We start from the raw sequence: 19,961 nt of genomic DNA, 5'->3' as shown, positions 1-19,961 counted from the left end.
CCATGAAAACATTCTGCAAATGTGCAGATCAAAACTGATCTTAGCAGAGTGAAGCCAGCAGCATCTTGTCTGCCATGCTAAACTTCCATGAGTTTCCCATCAAACACCAAAGGTTTATGCGGTCAATAACAAGACACCCCCAATGTAATCGAGACACACTAGATTTCAGTGGAATCAAAGTAAAGTGTGCATTGTTGTCCTGTGACAACAGCTATCTTTCATGACCACAAGGTGGCGGTAATGCTTGGAAACAGCCTTAATGAAAGGAGAGGAATCACATTCACTTTAGTTTTAATTGGTGTTTATTTTCAGATTTCATTAAGCAACTGCTAATCACTGCTCACCTTCTTTGTCCTGACAGAAGGCCACTGATCCAAGTGGCCTGCAGTATGTGAGGCCACATATATGATTTTGTACCTTCTGCTCTAAAAAACTAATATGCACATCAGCATACATACAAACCAGTCCCTTGAACAGCTGGTGCGTTACATGTGCTGTACACAAAGTATAAGAGACAAAACTTTAAGCCTCCTCTGCTCTGTCCTACCTCTGAATCCTCTTTTTTATCTTTGCTTTCCTTCTCTCACATAAGATGAAACAACCACAAACACATCCAGAGTGCCCTGCAGTTCCACAGATGATCTTATATCACCCTGCACATCACTCAAACTGCGCCCTGCTAGTGCTCTGCACTGTGAAACATCAGACAATAAATTTAACAAATATATTTATAAACATTGTATTTTCAAGTTATAGTATAAAGGGTGAAGTTGAGACAACGGCTTCTGTTTCATGACGAGTCTTTGCCATTAAACGACACCGAGCTGTCCTCGTCTCTCTCCATCCCACTCTGCTGTTCTTACATTTATTCCCCTTTCTTCTTCCCTCCCTCTCTCGCTCTCTGTCTCTCATTAGCTGTGCGTGTGTGTGCGTTTGTGTGTGTGTGCGTGTGTGTGTTTGTGCGCGTGTGTGTGTGTGACAGTAGTCATTTCAGAGTAAGACTGGCTGAAGCCCTTGCAGCAGTCAACCTCTTTGATGTTGAGCCCTGCTGAATTAGGCCATCACCCAGCGGTGCTCTCCTGCCTGCCTGCCTGGCTGCACACACACACTCTAGTCACAAACACAAACAAGGTATGCTTCAAAGTACACACATACAAATCAAAACAAATACACGCTGGAGGGAAGCGTGCACATGCCAAACAGACATTATTTGCTATAGCTGCTCACAAAGGTATAGGACACACACACACACAGGTCCACATACATTTCATCACTTTCACAGTTTTCGCCTCTACACACTGTGAATTACATTCATGTATGGTAAAGTCCTCATTTTCTCATCTGCTTCCATTTAATAAACATAAATTTGAATTCTTATCAGCGCTTTTCCTCCGAGGCCTCCATACTACAGTACATCAAAAACCGCGCGCAGCCTCGTGAACACACATGCAGAGGAAATGTGGGACATTCAGAGAGAATTTATTCACGAATACAAACTGCAGGAAATAATTTGTTCCTTTTCAATCTCTCTCACACTTTTTTTTGCGGCGGTATGAATCGTATTGCGACGGCTGAGGGGTAACATTTCGCAAATCATTAATGAAAACAGACTAGAGACCTGATATTTCATAAATGTGAAAATGAAAGGATAGCAGAAATACTTTTGTTTGAAAAAAGGTGAATAAAGAGGGATGATGCAAACACAGGACACTTACAGAAGCAGACAGGTTACAGAGAGAGAAGGGGAAAACCCCTCAAAAGCAACTCAGTTTAAAAGTGTGTCAAGTGGAACCCAGGAACTGGATGGAGCAAGTGATGTCCAAAAAATATTTCAAAAATACAGTGACTGAGAAAAAACAAGAAATATGCCCCAGGGCCACATAACCTAACAGAAGGAACACAAACAAACACCAAGAGAAAGGGAGGACATGGGGGTTGCAGATGAATTGTCAAAAAAAAGAAAATCCTCCTGTGACTTCTCCTAAAAACTCTCTCTTTACCTCAGTGGAAAAACATAAACTCAAAGAAACATGTGAAGGAGGATCCGTAAGGAGTTACATGCTCAGAGAACCGAGCTGCACTACATGTTGACAACATGTTTGATCAAATCAAACAGCTGATGAAATCAATTCAATCAACATGCTGTGCATATTACAGGGTAGAAAATTTTTTAAAAACAACTGAAAAAAATACGAACCATGTAATTATAGGACAAAAGAGACCATAGAGACCAGTTGGCGATTGCCTGGTAACCACCAATTATTGGAAAAAATAACAGGTATTCGAGCTCTGAAGGTGTCGCAGTTTTTCGAGTTTCACTGCCTCTCTGTGGTTTGTTAGTGGGTGTTAGTGGACAACTACTCACAACAAGGATTTGGGAGCAACAACCTCTGTGAATGGTTTCACCTAGTTAACAACTCAGGAAATACATATTTTTCCCTCACAACGCGAGAAATCTCTTTGGGCAGCAAGTTCTGCAACTGAGGGTGGAAACTATATCAAAATGATAGCAGCTAGCTAGCTAGTTTTTGCTATGTCACATGAGTATTTTAGCACCTAAAGTCTAGTTAGCCACTAGAACATTTGCTATATTTTAGCATGCTACAACAACAGCTATGACCAAGTGTCCCAAGTATGTGGTACAGCCTGTCTGTGGGCTACTCTTGTTTGTGCTGTTGTTTGTGTATCGGCCATGAAAAGTGTGCACTGCAGCCACTGACTGTACTTTTCATGCTGCCTGTTACTCCCTCCCCTTTTTGCCAGCCAATCAGCATTACCCACAAACTTACCCACAGCTGAGCTACCTGCCATTAGCTTGTTTAAGGGCTGCACAATAGCATGAACAGGCACAACAAGAGTAGCATAAAACAAGCATTAGATACTTTTCTTTGTTTGTTTGTTTTTTGTCTTTTTTAATCTGCTGCTTCCTGTGTGCTATGTAAATGTCAAAAACCTTGATTTCCAAGGCTGGGTTTTAAATAATTAGTGATTGTCAGACTGAAAATGATGTTCACCCTTCTGCAACTGCCCCCTCATATTTTTTCTTCTTGTTCAATTAACCAGTTTAACTCCTGCTTTTAGTAAGGTATTAATCATCTGTGACTGATGCAAAATTAATTAACAATTATTCTAAAGGCCAACAATGAAGCAATGCTTAAAATGAGGACACAGCTAATCCAAAGTGAGTTAAGCTACAATGTTAGATTCGCTTTAATCATTTTAACAGGGCTAATAATGTTTATTTATAGACCATTTCTCTAAACCGTTTTATTACAAGCAGATTTTTACTATAGCAGTGTGACACGGTTTGGCTTTGGCTTTTAACATATTGTTAAAGTTATGACATAAAACTGAAGGCGTAATAGAAAAGGTGTGGCACTGTGGACAATATGGACTCGGCTTTTACAGCCTTTAAAAGGCTCCGCTGCTTTCTTTTTTGCTCACTATTACGTATTACTTTTCTTCACTGTTTCTTTTGTTGATAAATGGGCAAGAGACCAAAAAAAAGAAAGGAAACAAATCCACTGCATTGCACGGATGCACATACACTGATTTCTATGGCTTTTGTTGCTCCATGCTTGCTTGATGTTTAGTTGTTGTTGAAAAATTGTATAAACTCTGTATATGGTTAATAATCTAATGGTTAAGCAATGGCAATGCTCCTGAAGTTCTTTTTGAAATGTCATTTGTAATGTGTGACATGTTGTTTTTGTGCCCTTCCTTATCACTGAAGGGCAAATGGCTTTTTACTCCATGCAGGTCAGCAGCTATTTACTATCTCTAAGGACGCACATGTTCATAAATCTCGCTCTAAATATAAACACATGCATCAAAAACTATTTGAGAATAATAACACTAACGCTAAGCTAAACTTGTCTTACCCATCCTGCATTTCGTCCTCTGTCCTGTGCCTCAGCATATTACCATGTCTGTCATAACGTTGCTGAAGGAGGATGCTAAAAACTCACTGAGCAGAAAAAAGTCAAAAGTAGTATGCGCACTGTTACATGTTATGCTGGAGTAAAACAACAAATTCTTTCAAAAATAAACCTCTTTGTTTCACTCTCTAACTCTCTTTCTGGTGGCCGGGAACAGCCCTGTGGTCAAACTGGAGAGTGGCCAGGGATCTTTCCATCAATTAGCTGTGTCTGCCTTCAACTCCCTGTCTTTCTGTCTGACCCTCTCATTATTTCCACTGTTGTTGGTTCACAAAAGGAGTGCTTGAGAACAAGGGATCCAAATGTAGGGCACTTAAAGAGCAGGAGCAATTGCTTTGAATGTTGTGCAATCGTTCGCAATTCCTGCATAAATTAAATAACTAAAGCAATTTTAAGTGTAGGTGGGTTTTTGTTTATTGGTTGATTGATGGATGTGCTCCTTTTAACTCTAGGTAGGCGAATGAGTGATGAGAGAGGCGGCATACATGGTTCACACAAGATATTTTACATACACACACACAGCTATACAATGCATACACACGACTGGGCTTCCCTGCACTCTGTGCTACACAGCGTGTCATTACTGCATATCAATTACAAGGGGAAGTGAAGATCTATTTCTAATTCAATCAGTCAGCGCTGGTGTCACATCCCTCGCTCTCTGGTTTCTCTCCCTGCGTCTCCCGCGCTCTCCGCCTCGCTCTCCTGTTTCCCCCTCGCTTGATTCCCATCGATGCATTTCAGCTATTGTGGGGCTGGTGGATCCAGGAGTCAGGTGTGTGTGTGCGTGTGTGTGTGTGTGTGCGTCATCCTCTTCAGGAAACAGTTTTAGCTAAGTTTTGTACTTCTGGAAAGATGACACTTTCAGAGAAGGGAGGTAATCCTGGCCTGACCTTGTTTCTCAGGAAGGCTTGCAGAGTCTTTGAGGTGCTGTGTTGTTATTGTCAAAGATGAGTGCAGTTGCTTTTATGTTGTTTTGAAAAATGTATTCCATTGATTCCAATGATTAATTGCAGAAACAGGTACCTTTGGTGACTAGAGTTGGGATTCTGTCACCCATTTTCCTCTAAGATTATTTTTTAATAACAAAAAAATGTCATTTTTAAAAACCCAGGATAACTCGTGAACAGGAGGAATTAATGACAAAGACCTGATAAAGAATGAATAGTCGCAGAGTGAACACTGGAGAGATCACACAAGGTACAGGTGGATTCAATCAGACACTAACACAGAAAGTAAAATCACCAAAAACCACATGAGAAACTAACCTTCAACATAAAACAAGAAGTCAATTTTCTACCTTTAAATTCAGACTTATTCAGGTTATTGCACGTTGCCCTAAAATCATCAGAAACATGATATCGAACCAATATTTACCCTGGATGGCATTAGCTTGACCTCCAGTAAAACTGTGAGAAATGACCAGAATATGTCCCTCAACGTGCACATATCATGGACTACATCCTTTCATCTGTGTAGTGTCACTTAAATCACAAATAGACTCTCAGAGTGATGCCAAATTACTAGTTTGTGCCTTTCTTACTTACAAGCTGAAGTATTGTAATTTCTTGTTATCAGCCATTTCTAAAAGCTCCCTGAGAAGTTAATCTAAAATGCTGCAGCAAGAGTAGAAGAGGGACCCCGGAGATCATATTTCTCTCATCTTAGCTTCTCTTTAGTGGCTTCCTGCTAAATCCAGAATTGAATTTAAAAATCCTTCTCATATATGAGGTCTTGAATAATCAGGTGCCAACATATCTTAAAGACCTAATAGTATCGTATTACCCTAACAGAGCACTCCGATTGGAGGTTTAATTGTGGTTCGTCCTGTGGAACCAGGTTAATTTGGGGGATAGAAACCATGTCTAGTTTTAAGATTAGAATCAAGACGTTTTATTTTTTTTAAAATGTTTATAGTTAGAGCAAGATCAGGTGATGCTAAACCATGTCTTAATTATGCTGGTGATCATTTCTCTTCCACTTCCCTATTTGCACTCCAATAATGCAAAGAGGGGGTAAGACGAATGGTTTATACTACAGTGGCCTAGAGACTAAAACACGTGATTTTAGTGGAAGTCAATGAGACACTTCTGGCCATGAAGGTGTCAGGAGAGAGTATCTGTTATCAGATTTTGCTGATATTTGACATGTCCAAGACTCAGCGATGCCCCATCCCCCGACTATTTATAATATGGGAAATAATTTTTTCTTTTTTGTTTTGTTTTTTTAAATAATGAATAATTAAACTTGTATTTAAAGAGTTAAAATCCTGAATGTTTTGATCACTTTATAAGGGCTCAAGCTGATTAAGTGAAAAAAGGGGGAAAAAGATTTTTTAATGGCAGATTTTGTGTGTGTACATTTTGGTCCACCAAGGTGTCGAAAGGGTAAAAATTTGAAGCGGGCATAAGGGTTAAATAAAAATATACATGACCATTCAATCGTCATAATAAAATACCAAAACTAAATAAGATGGAGGTTGTGGTTGGGTGATGAGTGCCTCAGCTGAGTAGCTGTCAAGTTACAGTTGAATGCTTAGCTGTACGCCTGCAGGACTGTGAGCGGGCATTTTCAGTTAGCCGATAGCGATGCAGCTGTGAATGTGCAAGTTCATCCGACTTTCAGCGCTGTAAACAAATCTGTCAACTTTCAGCTTGAGTTTTGAGTGCTCAATTTCCTCGTCAGCTGTCCTTGTTTTCACTCAAACAGAGGCCTATGGTAAGTGGTGTTTTCTCGTGTCCTTGTTGACCTGCAGATGTAAAAATAACAAAAAATTTAATTAAATTAAAAAACAGCTTTTTGAATATATTTGTTATTTTGATTAGGAAATGGACATTTTGTAATGTGGCCTGAAAGAAGTGCACAAATCACGCCCGCAACTAATTCGTTCTTGCATTCCTGACTAAAGAGCTTAAAGAGCTTTTGCATCACTTTCTGGAAATGGAAACATAAAAAACATTTAAAAATCATCCCCATCCATTCATAAAAAAAATGTCAGCCAAATAAGGCCAGAGTTATAGAGAGGAGAGCTGCTTTTCTCTCTTTGTATGGTTTAATGCGCTTATTCCTCCTGAGAATATTCTCTCAATTAGCATTTTCTTTGATCAACTTTTAGATATTTGTTTGATATTTGCTTCTCTCTCTCTGTCTTTCATAGATCACAACCATTTAAACAATGCAGCTTTATCTCCTCTGGGTCCAGCCATGGCTTTGTCTCACCCTCACAACAACCTGGGAATTGGCTTCAACAAGTATGCCTCACTCAAGGCTGTGGGTGAGTAACACATACTAAACCTGACTACATGCATACATGTTTACAGCTGTATGTTTGCATGCTTACTCATGGATGCGGCTGCTGGTGTGCACATAACAAGTCACTTGCAGAACACAGACTTACTGTACAAAGGTCAGTGAAGCCAAATGTGTACGGTAGTAGAAAATGATGGGTTTTTTGTATGAGTCTGACTCTTATCCAGACATTCTGAGTTATGAATCATGTTTGAGTGCTGTGGTAGAGTCTAGATTTACCCTGTTACACCAGATTACAGCAGCTGTGATGTAAATATTATGACCATATGAGCCCACCACCATGATTTAAATAATCACCCATTCTCAAATATTGTTCTACCAGTTTGATATTACAAGGATCTAATGTTGGAAAAATACTGCAGGCACTTACACAAGAGAAGAAAATTGCCTAAAAAACAAATGAAAAAAATTACCACAATATCCTCACCACCATGATGCATAAATCAGAGCTGCAACAGAAATTGAAGAAGCTACTTTCTTCTATTGAGTTTTTGAGGAAAACAATGTTAGCAAGGCTCTTTCATGCACCGTAGCACCATCCAGCTTAAACTTTCATTTTGGTCTCTGCAGCTAAATATTAGACACATTATACCGAGAAGCTGTCACTGGCGAGCAGGAGATTAGAAGCAAGGTGCACAGATGCGCACACAAGGCTGATAGCAAAGCTTGGGTTGGTTTGCGCTGTCATCAATAATACACACATAACACACATAACTTGTCCAAATATACAGCAAAAACCAGTGGAAAACCATCAATATGCATGCTGGATTTACAGAGACAAAACATAAAAGTCAGTTAAATTAAAGAAGAACGTACTGTGTGCAACGGGTGAGTTCAACCAGTATAATACTGGCAGGTCCTTCCTGGAAATATTGATCATAACTCAGCAGTGTGAGACTGGTAAAACCAGTAATGATGATGTACTTTTACTTGTAGTGGAATGGTAACTCAGCTGGTTCACATTATAAAACCAAAGCTGTAACATACGCGTGCACACACGACAGAGACTGGCTGAGTGACAGTAGAGTCTGGCCAGCAGCAGGGTGAAGCGTCTAGTTCACGCCTCAAGCTTGCCCTGTGAAAATACATGAATAAACCAACATATCGCACACTCGTACACACGCAGGATGTTGTTCATCCAAATGCAAATGCACACTTGAGGGAGGGAAGTGTAAACGTGTAGATGCAAACAGGGACACGCACACAAAAGCGCACACACGCACCTTCTTCATGTGATCACTTCAGACAGATAAGGACACTGTGACAAAGATGAGGAACAGCAGCTTGGCACATGTGCATGCATTGTTTATTGACATGTAAACGCAGATGTTATTGCAGTAGTTAATGTGTGGATTAAAGTAACTAAACAATGTGGCAACGGATTGACTGGTATCATTATGCAACTTTTCAGTGTTTAGGAAATCAAAATAAATGAATTAAATGATTTTGCCATCACTGGCAGCAGATTTGAACTGATTATTAAGTATAAAACATTTGGAATAATGCTATGGTGTAGGACTTGGATCGGCTGGTGGGATGATCTACTGTGATTGGTTGTTGTGTTGTTTAGCTGCATACACTGGGAGTGATTTGAATTGATGTAATAGCCAAAAATTGTAGAAAGTGGTATTTGGGGACTTCATACATATGCATATACACAGACAGTAGTTGTCTATAATAATGTGCCTGTTGGTAAGGCTAAAATAAGACACCTCACTCCAAACTCTCATATATAATTCAGTCAGTTCATTCAACAGCACTTTCAGGAGCTAAAATGTTGCTTTGAACAAGAGAGAAATATTTACTTTACTTTACTTAATATTGCAAGATTTCTAATTGCAGCCATCAAAACATGTAAGTGATTCCTTGCAGCAGAGCCCACGTGGTGCTGACTACTGTTTTCAAGAATGAAGAAAAAGTTGATCGTTTATATTAAACACATAGAATTAGGACACTAAGCTCGCAAAAACTGAGGTCAGCAAAATGTGGTGTGACTGTGGAAAATGACTGAAGAGAAAAAGAGCAAGAATGAGACAATCTCATCTCATTATTCTGCTCAGTGACTGGGAGACAAAGGCCGACTGCAGCAGCAGCAATCCCCTATCCACAATGAGCGTCAGCCACATTTCCCTGAAAAATACTTCAAAGTATCACATCCTTCACAGACGGAGGTGCAATAACCTCCTCTTTCACTCGATGTCTAGGTATTGAGTTAAGACTGTTTGATGACCCATAGGCTCTTCTCTGTTTTGTAACTGCTTTATTTCTGTCTCTCTCACACACACACACAGTTTTAGAGTGCTCTGCTTTTTGTCATCAGCGATGCTGATCATCCACGCTCTTTAACTACCGTATGTACCTAAAAGCTTACACAACACCAGAACAACCTACGACCCCTGGCAATGCCCTCTATATCTTCTCCAAAAGCCCTGTGAGCACATCTGCTTTAAAAAGAAATCTGTTTCTGTGACAACATTCATGTGAGACATGAAAACTGTGTGTGTGAAAGACTTGCATATGTTATAACGCTTTCATCATGACATTGTGTCAGAACATTTCGAGCAATTTGTTTCTTTTCAATTCATTCCTCCACAATCACTGGATGTGGCGCATAATTTGGGAATGAATAATTTGACAAATATGGAAATGTGATTTTTTGTTTTCTTGCCAACAATCTAATGAGATCCACGTCTTTCAGACATTTCAGCAGATTGTGTTTTATTCGGACAAAGCCAGGCTAGCTGTTTCCTCCTTATTTCATTCTTCACACTGCACAAAAAACAATCCTATCAGCTTGTGCTGTTTCACTTTCAGAAGCTTGTTCTCTTAGAGTTCTCTATTTCTTTTCATTTCTTTAAGTAGTCTTCAGGAATAGTTCTCCAGACTTCTTGAAGGACTTTCAAAGCTCTTCTTTGGATTTTGGCTCCTTTTTATTCTGTTCTCTTCAAAATGATCCCACACTGCTTCAATGATGTTGAGGTCCGGGCTCTGGGGAGGCCAATCCATGACTGACAGTGTAACATTGTGTGTTTTTCTATCCAGGTATGCTTTTACTGCATTGGCAGTGTGTTTGGGATCATTGCTGAAAAGTTAAGCCTACGCAAATCAGAAGCTTTCCAGATGGTATTGCATAGTGGATCAAAATCTGCTTTTCTGTGTTTACACGTTCTGTCGCCCCAACATGACTGCCTGAGATGCAGCCCCAAACCACGACAGAGCCTCCCCCGTGTTTTATTTATGGCTCTAGACACTCGCTCGCTGCCTCTTTCCTGACCTCCTCTGTATGTACTGACAAGATTTGAACCAAAAATTTCAAATTTAGATTCGTCACCCCGTCAGACCTGTTACCACTGATCTTCTGACCACTGACAGTTCGAGTGTAATTTGGCATACCTCAGCTTTTCTCTGTTTTCCTTCCTTAAGGATCGCTTCTTGACAGCCACACGTCCACTGAGATCATTTTTGATGAGGCTACAGTGAACAGTAAACTCCATCTCTGGTGTCAGGTCTTTGCTCATTTCCTAAGCACATGACTTTTAAATCCATCTGCTGTAGATACCTTTTTTTAAGACTTGCAACTATTTATTTTGTCCTCCACTGGTCCAATTTTCTCAGTTGTTTTAAGGCCAAGATCTGCCAAGTTTTGCCTATAGCTGTGTGGGTATCATCTTGTTGATATATAGATACTTATTTATGCCTGTCTGTTGTCTTTGGTGTTTTTCATAGATACAACCAAAGAAATGGGAACTATAGCCTGTTGCTGCTAGTGACAAAGTGGCTTGAGATACAAGCTCGAGACTTTTGCACAGTGCTATGTAGTAAATGTACTCAGACCAATCATCTTTTCACACATGCTTATCACTTCTCTTACTGTGCAATAAACAAGTCAGTGGGTCCAGAAATCCTTCCTGTGTGGGCAAAGTCATAGCTAGGACACCCAACAATTTGGACAGGACAGCTGACCATCAGTCAGGTGAAACAGCATGTATCTGAACTAAGCTTTGAAATCTTTATTAACACACTTGGACTTCCTGCAGCAGGTAAAACCTCACTTCTGCTTTTTAAAATTTATCCTGCAAAGCAAGACACAAAAGGTGATGTTAAAAAAAGGGAAAAAATTTAGATTTTAAAATTTGTGTGTAAGAATGAAACATGTCAAAGAGGTCAGGAAACTCTATGACGTCAAACCGTTGCCAGGTGTAGCAGCAGGACTGAGGATCAAGCAGCTCTGATAACTTAATTAAAGTACTGGAGGAAGTAGGGGTGGACTGGCAGGGAGAGCACGGGACAAAGATGCTAAAGGTGAGAGAGGGAGAACGTGATTGGACAGAAACCAGATGAACATGTAGAGGAGACGCTCAGAATCGAGTGTGAAGGCAAGGATTTTTTATAAACAATTACAAACCTATGTGTGACTGACAGAGTTAAATCCAAGTCAGTGACCAGTGAGCGTCAGGTTTACAGCAAGAAAAAAAAACACAAGACAGAAGGTGGAGGGATTTTCTCAAAGAGGCTGTGAAGGAGTGTTTGCCAAACCACTCGGTCTCCAAACTGCGGGCCAAGACTGCCTGAAGTTTTTAATTACATTTTAACAATCCTGCAGTTTTAAAGGGGAGTACAGACAAAATGCTGTCAATCTGAATTTTGTTTTGATATGCAAGTTACAACACTTGTATAAACTGGAATGAATTTATTATCCAGTGAATGCAGAATTAGGGTGGAAACAGGAAAATCTGCTTTCTGAGAAGAACAGCATAAGATTACAATTTGGATTTTTTTTTCTCTTTGTGGTTGTTGAAACTTTCAGTATATGCTTCAGGACACATAATGTAAATAATAATGAAAAAAAGGTGTTGTGAATTTTTAGACACGTGAACTGGAGGGATCTCAAAGTCTGGCTTTGAAGATGAATCAGCTCCTCTGGTTTAGCTTTTTTTTTTTTTTTTACGTTTTGCACTTCATGATGCAATTTCTCTACATGCAGCGATTAGTGAACAACCTGTAGAGACTAATGAGGAAAAGCATAGCAATCTAGTTTTAACATTTCCTTCAGCAATGTTTCTATAAAGGGGAAACCTTCTGATTCAAAACAAATGGAACGTCTGAGCTATGATGTTCTGCAGAGGGGATTTTCTTCTTTCTTGTAGCTTATTCAGTTTTACCACCTCAGCTCTGCCGGACTTTCCTGGTGTTAAATAATTAAAAGCTGAATACTCCTAAGGAAAATATTGCTTAAAATCTACAGAACACTGCTTTGGAGAGCCAGAAGTTACCAATTCTGTCAGTGAACTGAAATGTAACTTACATGGTGAAAAGGGACAAGCATGATATTTCCATTTGATGTCATGTTATTAAAAAAATAAATAAATAAATAAAAGAAAAAAAAAAAATATATATATATATATATATACATATATATATATATATATATATATATATATACATACATATATATATATAAAAACACCCAGCACGCCCCTGCGGGCGGTTTATCCTTCAAGCTCGGGTCCTCTACCAGAGGCCTGGGAGCTTGAGGGTCCTGCGCAGTATCTTAGCTGTTCCCAGGACTGCGCTCTTCTGGACAGAGATCTCCGATGTTGTTCCCGGGATCTGCTGGAGCCGCTCGCCTAGCTTGGGAGTCACCGCACCTAGTGCTCCGATTACCACGGGGACCACCATTACCTTCACCCTCCACATCCTCTCGAGCTCTTCTCTGAGCCCTTGGTATTTCTCCAGCTTCTCGTGTTCCTTCTTCCTGATATTGCTGTCATTCGGAACCGCTACATCGATCACTACGGCCGTCTTCTTCTGTTTGTCTACCACCACTATGTCCGGTTGGTTAGCCACCACCATTTTGTCCGTCTGTATCTGGAAGTCCCACAGGATCTTAGCTCGGTCATTCTCCACCACCCTTGGGGGCATCTCCCATTTTGACCTCGGGACTTCCAGGTTATACTCGGCACAGATGTTCCTGTACACTATGCCGGCCACTTGGTTATGGCGTTCCATGTATGCCTTGCCTGCTAGCATCTTGCACCCTGCTGTTATGTGCTGGATTGTCTCTGGGGCATCTTTACACAGCCTGCACCTGGGGTCTTGCCTGGTGTGATAGACCCCAGCCTCTATGGATCTTGTGCTCAGAGCTTGTTCTTGTGCTGCCATGATTAGTGCCTCTGTGCTGTCTTTCAGTCCAGCTTTGTCCAGCCACTGGTAGGATTTCTGGATATCAGCCACCTCCTCTATCTGCCGGTGGTACATACCGTGCAGGGGCCTGTCCTTCCATGATGGTTCCTCGTCTCCCTCCTCTTTCTTGGGTTTCTGCTGCCTGAGGTATTCACTGAGTACTCGGTCAGTTGTGGCCATCTTCCCAATGTATTCTTGGATGTTCGTTGTCTCATCCTGGACTGTGGTGCTGACACTCACCAGTCCCCGGCCCCCTTCCTTCCGCTTCGCGTACAGCCTCAGGGTACTGGATTTGGGGTGAAACCCTCCATGCATGGTAAGGAGCTTTCTTGTCTTTATGTCAGTGGCTTCTATCTCCTCCTTTGGCCAGCCTATTATCCCAGCAGGGTACCTGATCACGGGCAGGGCGTACGTGTTGATGGCCCGGATCTTGTTCTTACCATTCAGCTGACTCCTCAGGACTTGCCTGACCCTCTGCAGGTACTTGGTGGTTGCAGCTTTTCTAGCGGCCTCTTCATGGTTCCCATTCACCTGCGGGATCCCCAAGTACTTGTAACTGTCCTGTATATATATATATATATATATATATATATATATATATATATATATATATATATATATATATATATATATAAATATGAGATTTTAAGTAGTTAATTTAATGCAATGCAACTCATCAAACCATGAAGCGGATTGGCTAGAGCACCAGAAGTCCGCAGGCTCTACTGTCCATAAGCAAATAATAGGAAACTGGGACTACAGAATTTTTGTTCTTGCTGTAACACTTAGATGGGCAGAAACATGAAACCACGAATCCATCCAGCCATCTGTCAACAGTTCAGGGTGGTGGTGGTTTAATGGTGAAGGGGGATATTTTCTTGGCACGCTTTGGGCCTCTTAATACTAACTGAACTTGTGTAAATGCCACAGACTACCTGAGCTTTGTTGCTGACCGTGTCCATCCCTTTATGTTGACAGCAGAGGTAGGCAGTAACGCGTTACTTGTAAAGCGTTACTGTAATCCAATTACTTTTTCAAGTAACGAGTAAAGTAAGGGATTACTATTGCAAAAACGGTAATTAGATTACCATTACTTTCCCGTAGGAACGCTGCGTTACTGCGTTACTAAAACCGTGATTTTTTGCGAGAATGTCTCATGATAGTGACGTAAGTGAGTGCGACGTTCGTGACAACAGCTGTGTGCAGATCAACAGTGGATCATATATCGAGTGCGGGAGAGAGTATGAGCGTGCAGCGTTTAAAGCGTGGAAGTACTGACCTTACTTTGTAAGGAACATTAGCGTCCATTGTGCATGGGAAGAAAACTTCTTTTTACAGCGAAAAAACCCTTCCAAGCAAGCACCGAGTGCGCTATGACGTAATGGGAAATTCACAGAGAAACTCGCAGATTCTTCCACTGCCCGCTGCGACACACCTGCACCAGGGTAAACCTCCGCCTACCCCACTCCTGCTTTACAGGTGAAAATAGAGCAAAAGGACCGCTAGTCTATGACTTTATTTATTTTCTGCTGTGTGTTACTTGCATCTAGTGAATGTAAACACACAAAAAAATATTTTTTATGTGCTGGAATGTGCAGAAAATAGGTTTAAATATTAAACAAATTTCTTCCAGTCAGAGAATGTTGCATATAATTAAATTTTTGCTTGATGCATAAAGTTAAAAGATTAAAACTAATAAAACAAGTTTTAAAAAGAGACTTTTCCACTGGATTACATTTTGTATGATGGATTATGCAGAAAAAGTAGAATTGGGCTGAAAGATCGATCGCTTTATCACCTATTCAGGTTGTAAATCGTGTTTTTAAAAAGTAACTAAGTAAGTAAGTAATTAATTACTTTTGAAAATAAGTAATCAGTAAAGTAATGGGATTACTTTTTGGGGGTAGTAATCAGTAATTAGTTACTGATTTCTTTTTTCAAGTAACTTGACCAACACTGGTTGACAGTGTACCCATCTTCTTCCAGCAGGATAGCACACCATGTCACAAAGTTCAAATAATCTCAAACTGTTTTCTTGAACATGACACTGAGTTTTCTGTACTCAAATGGCCTCCACAGTCACCAGATCTCACTCCAATAAAGCATCTTTGGGATGTGTTGGGAATGAAGATTAACGTCATGGATGTGCAGCCGACAAATCTCCAGAGAAATGTCACCCCAAAATGAAACTGTGGCATTTTTCAGTACACTTGTATTATTATTTATCCAGGTAGATTAATTTGGTGTGAGTTGCCTAATTTTGCAGTTACCTACCATATCTGCTCTTTTTCTGTGTAACTGGTCTAATTGGCACTTGCTTTGTAGTGCTTGGAGCGTTTACTCCACAGGAAAGCTTATAAACTTAGCAGCATTGTAATATGATATCACAACCCTCACAAACCTTGTGGTGAGAAGTTTCATCTAGAAACTTTCATGTCTCTTTTAGCCTCCAACACTTGCCAGCCACACCACACAATAATTATCTGAATACTCCATCTGACTTTGACAAGGGGTTTGTGCTACAGGTAGCAAAACACCCCCATCCTAAACCTCACCTTGTGTAAAAATGCTCACAATAACATTTCTAGGTTTAGGTTTTAGATAAGTTTGGTTGGTTTGTTGGTTGGTTGATTGTGTTATGGGGTCATCTCTACTGGATAAAGACAGGGCTGCAGAGTTGTTTTTTATGTATATTAAAATATTTTTTGTATTTAGTAACAACAAGCAAACACAATTGAGTTCTATTACATCAGAGAGAAGACATCTCTAAAGCTTGTATCTCCAAAAACTAGGCAAAGTTCTCTATATTCATGAATAGAAACACAAGCTAGAGGAAAACTAGATGTATCTGATGTTAGAGTGAAATATCCCTTTATTTTGGCATATGTGCTTAGTGGGGTTCTTTTAAAATGAGCTTTAAAATTATGAATTGCATAGTGGAAATATGTGTGTGGGTCTAGAAATAACTGGATCTTGGATCTTTCCTTCCCACAATGTCAATATGTTAATAAGCCCTTTATAAAGCAGAAATAACTGTGTAAACATAATGAAATGACATTGAAATAGACCACACAAAAATGCAGCACATTGTCAAACTGAAATCATTTGGAGGCTCCAATTTATGCAGTTATAATGCAGTGGCCCAGATTGGGCCCGTGGGCATCACTTCAAGCTGCCACTGGATAGAGAGCAAAAGCTTATGTTGTTGAAGAGTGTGGAATAAATGAAACAGAGCGGGAAACAAGCGGATGAGAAAGAGAGAGCAGATGGAGAGTGTGTGGAACGGACAAGATGGTGGGTAATACTGCCACAGAGGACCCTGCTGTCAGGTGCTTCTTCTGGCAACATGTGTGGAAACACTCAAATGGACAGTAACAGCAGTTGTTGTGAGAAGCAAGGGTGTGTTTAATTCATTGTGTCTCAGTATTTTCCCCTTTGTGTGCAACATTTGAATCAGTGTATCTGTCAAATTCTGCTAGCCTCATGCTGAAGTGTTTTATACCAAGGGCAGGGATACTGTGATTATAATCAACAATCAAGAAATTGATTATTTAAGGAGACGTGTCATTTTCAAAATCTACAATCAAGAGACGCCCTCGTGAATGTAAATACAGAGGGTTTATAACTGGTTACATTCAAGCAGGAAGGCAAGGTTAGACTTTACCAAAAAAACAAACCATCTAAAAGAGCCTGCATAGTCCTAGAATAATTTTCTTTGGACAGGCGAAACCAAAATGAATGATGAGTAGGGAAAAGTCTGGATAAGGAGAGAAATGGCTAATTATCCAATCACATCATCTGTCTAGCATGGTGGAGGTAGTGTTATGGCATGGGTATGTAAGGCTGCCAGTGGAACTGTGTCACCAGCGTTTATTGAAGATATGACTGCTGATAGAAGCACCAGAAGTTTCGTCAAAGGGCGTGGCCGTGGCACCAGATTAAATTTTGGTCATTTTGGTAAATTTTTTTACTTGTTCTTATTACCACATACATGGTCCGATCTGGACCACACATCTCTTTAACTGCAATATTTGACAATGGCCACAGTGCCACCTAGTGGGAACAGGAAATGTCATGTTTCAAGGCGGATGGTCACAACATCAGCCCAAACCAGTACTCCACCTCCACCTTGCTGGCGTCTGAGTTGGACTGGAGCTCTCTGCCCTTTACCAATCCAGCCACGGGCCCATCCATCTGGCCCATCAAGACTCACTCTCATTTCATCAGTCCATAAAACCTTAGAAAAACCAGTCTTGAGATATTTCTTGGCCCAGTCTTGACGTTTCAGCTTGTGTGTCTTGTTCAGTGGTGGTCGTCTTTCAGCCTTTCTTACCTTGGCCATGTCTCTGAGTATTGCACACCTTGTGCTTTTGGGCACTCCAGTGATGTTGCAGCTCTGAAATATGGCCAAACTGGTGGCAAGTGGCATCTTGGCAGCTGCACGCTTGACTTTTCTCAGTTCATGGGCAGTTATTTGGCGCCTTGGTTTTTCCACACGCTTCTTGCGACCCTGTTGACTATTTTGAATGAAACGCTTGATTGTTCGATGATCACGCTTCAGAAGCTTTGCAATTTTGAGACTGCTGCATCCCTCTGCAAGATATCTCACTATTTTTGACTTTTCTGCTTTATTTTCTTTTTCTAATCTTGAAATGGTGGTCCCCATCACCACATGTTCATCTTCTACATTTGAAATGCGTTTCTCCGTTTGCTCTACTCTCCCCACACAGTCAGATAATTTTTTCTGCATTTCGTTCATGGCTGCCACAACCTCATCTGCCTTGCTGGAAAACTTGGCCACAGCGCCCTCCAGCTTGTCCCAAAGTGCAGTTTGCGCGTTTGCAAGCTTGTTTTCAATACCTGCAAACTCCTCTCGTATGGCACGCTGCAACCTCTCCTCCATGTTGCCACTATCCGTGGGGCCGTGTTCGCTCATGGTGGCTGGCTTGTTAACTGCGCAGGTCTCAGACGCGCTAGCTTCACCGCCAAACACCGATATCTTGGTTTGCATGGTTGACTTAGTCTTCTCCTTGGTAGTTTTACCGGGTCCAGGCATCGTGGGTCTATAATGTATTTCGTTTTCGTGTTTCGGAGCGTTTTTCCTTAATTTTAAGGATTTAGCAAAGTTTCTTGCAGGAGCAGTTCAGAGCTCGACCGATCACTACGGTGACGTCATCGGAAGTCCCCATTTTTGACTTTTCTGAGCCTGTCAAGTCCTTCTTTTGACCCATTTTGCCAAAGGAAAGGACATTAATAATTATGCACACCTGATATAGGGTGTTGATGTCATTAGACCACACCCCTTCTCATTACAGAGATGCACATCACCTAATATGCTTAATTGGTAGTAGGCTTTCGAGCCTATACAGCTTGGAGTAAGACAACATGCATGAAGAGGATGATGTGGACAAAATACTCATTTGCCTAATAATTCTGCACTCCCTGTAGTGGGTATAGGACAGGGGTGTCAAACTCAAATACGCAGTGGGCCAAAATTCAAAACTGGAACAAAGTCGCGGGCTAACATTAATATTTATTGAAAAAAAAAATCTTCCTCCAGATATAAGAATGAATCTTTTCTTATGGACTCAAATAAGTTTTGCTGGAAAACTGAATATGGAACAAGCAAAGCTTAATACTAAACAATATATATACTAGCTGTATAATAGGTAATAGGTAGTAGGCCAGCTCTAATAGTAATTTGGTATGGCTTCGCGGGCCAAATGTAATTAGGCTGCGGGCCAAATGTGGCCCGCGGACCAGAGTTTGACACCTATGGTATAGGAGATGTTCAGCGAGACTGGACCGCACCAGAGAAAAAGGGCCCTCTCGTGGCTGCTTGCAGCTTTAATTAAATATGAAATTGAATACAGACAAACCAAACAGGTCCAACAAATTATTGAGCTAAGTGTGTGAATCCACACATACAGTTCACACTTGTGCATATTTGCAGACAGAGACACAGAAATGCAGACTAATCCTCATTTGTATCGTGCCAAAGTTAAATAAAAGCAGAACTCTTCTGCTAATCATTTGTTATAAATAGCCCCCAGTGCCTGTACTTTACTCATTTCTTGTTCCTGAAGTATTTTCTGTTCCTCTACAGAATTAACAGACTGAAAATGGCTGTAGTGCTGTTGGAATACTTGATGGTGCACTGAGAAATGCTAGAACCTGCTTAAATCCTTGAGCCAGCATGGAGAATTTTTCTGAGGGAGTAGATAATTTCCTGTAACTCTGTCTTCGTCGCCAACAGCTGCTGTTGAAGTACCCTAGAGTTACACAATGGACGCACAAAAGGGTTCAATAAGCAATTACAGCACTGTGATAGTGCTGGACAGCTTCCTGACATGTGTGAATGTGAGACTCGCCCTCTAGGTGTTTTTCTGGAAAGGCAAACATAAGGAAATGGTTTTAGTCATCTTGGCTAGAATATATTATTGAAATTGACAGATTTAGCTATGGAGCAGAAAAGTGGCCCTTGGCTAAACTTTTCATACAGTAAATAAATCAATAAATTTGGGGTCTGCA

The 19,961-nt window shown here is 40.7% G+C and overlaps 1 protein-coding gene across 1 annotated transcript in view; it reads left to right on the top strand.

Moving 5' to 3' along the window:
• LOC147332201 (protein shisa-8) overlaps positions 1 to 19,961 on the top strand; it is a 142,983-nt gene that overhangs the window by 114,844 nt on the left and 8,178 nt on the right. Inside the window, exon 4 of the mRNA XM_086288647.1 lies at positions 7,096 to 7,212. Coding sequence (XP_086144773.1) covers positions 7,096 to 7,212 — 117 coding nt within the window. The remainder of the gene's footprint in view (positions 1 to 7,095; positions 7,213 to 19,961) is intronic.

This window comes from Aulonocara sp. 'chitande type north' Nkhata Bay, linkage group LG4 (assembly GCF_057382095.1).
Source record: "Aulonocara sp. 'chitande type north' Nkhata Bay isolate Kocher_YH1m ecotype deep benthic linkage group LG4, A_spYH_male_GT1.1, whole genome shotgun sequence".
In the NCBI taxonomy this organism is placed as follows: domain Eukaryota; kingdom Metazoa; phylum Chordata; class Actinopteri; order Cichliformes; family Cichlidae; genus Aulonocara; species Aulonocara sp. 'chitande type north' Nkhata Bay.
The sequence above is the reverse complement of the archived record's forward strand: the minus strand, read 5'-3'. Positions and strand labels throughout refer to the sequence as shown.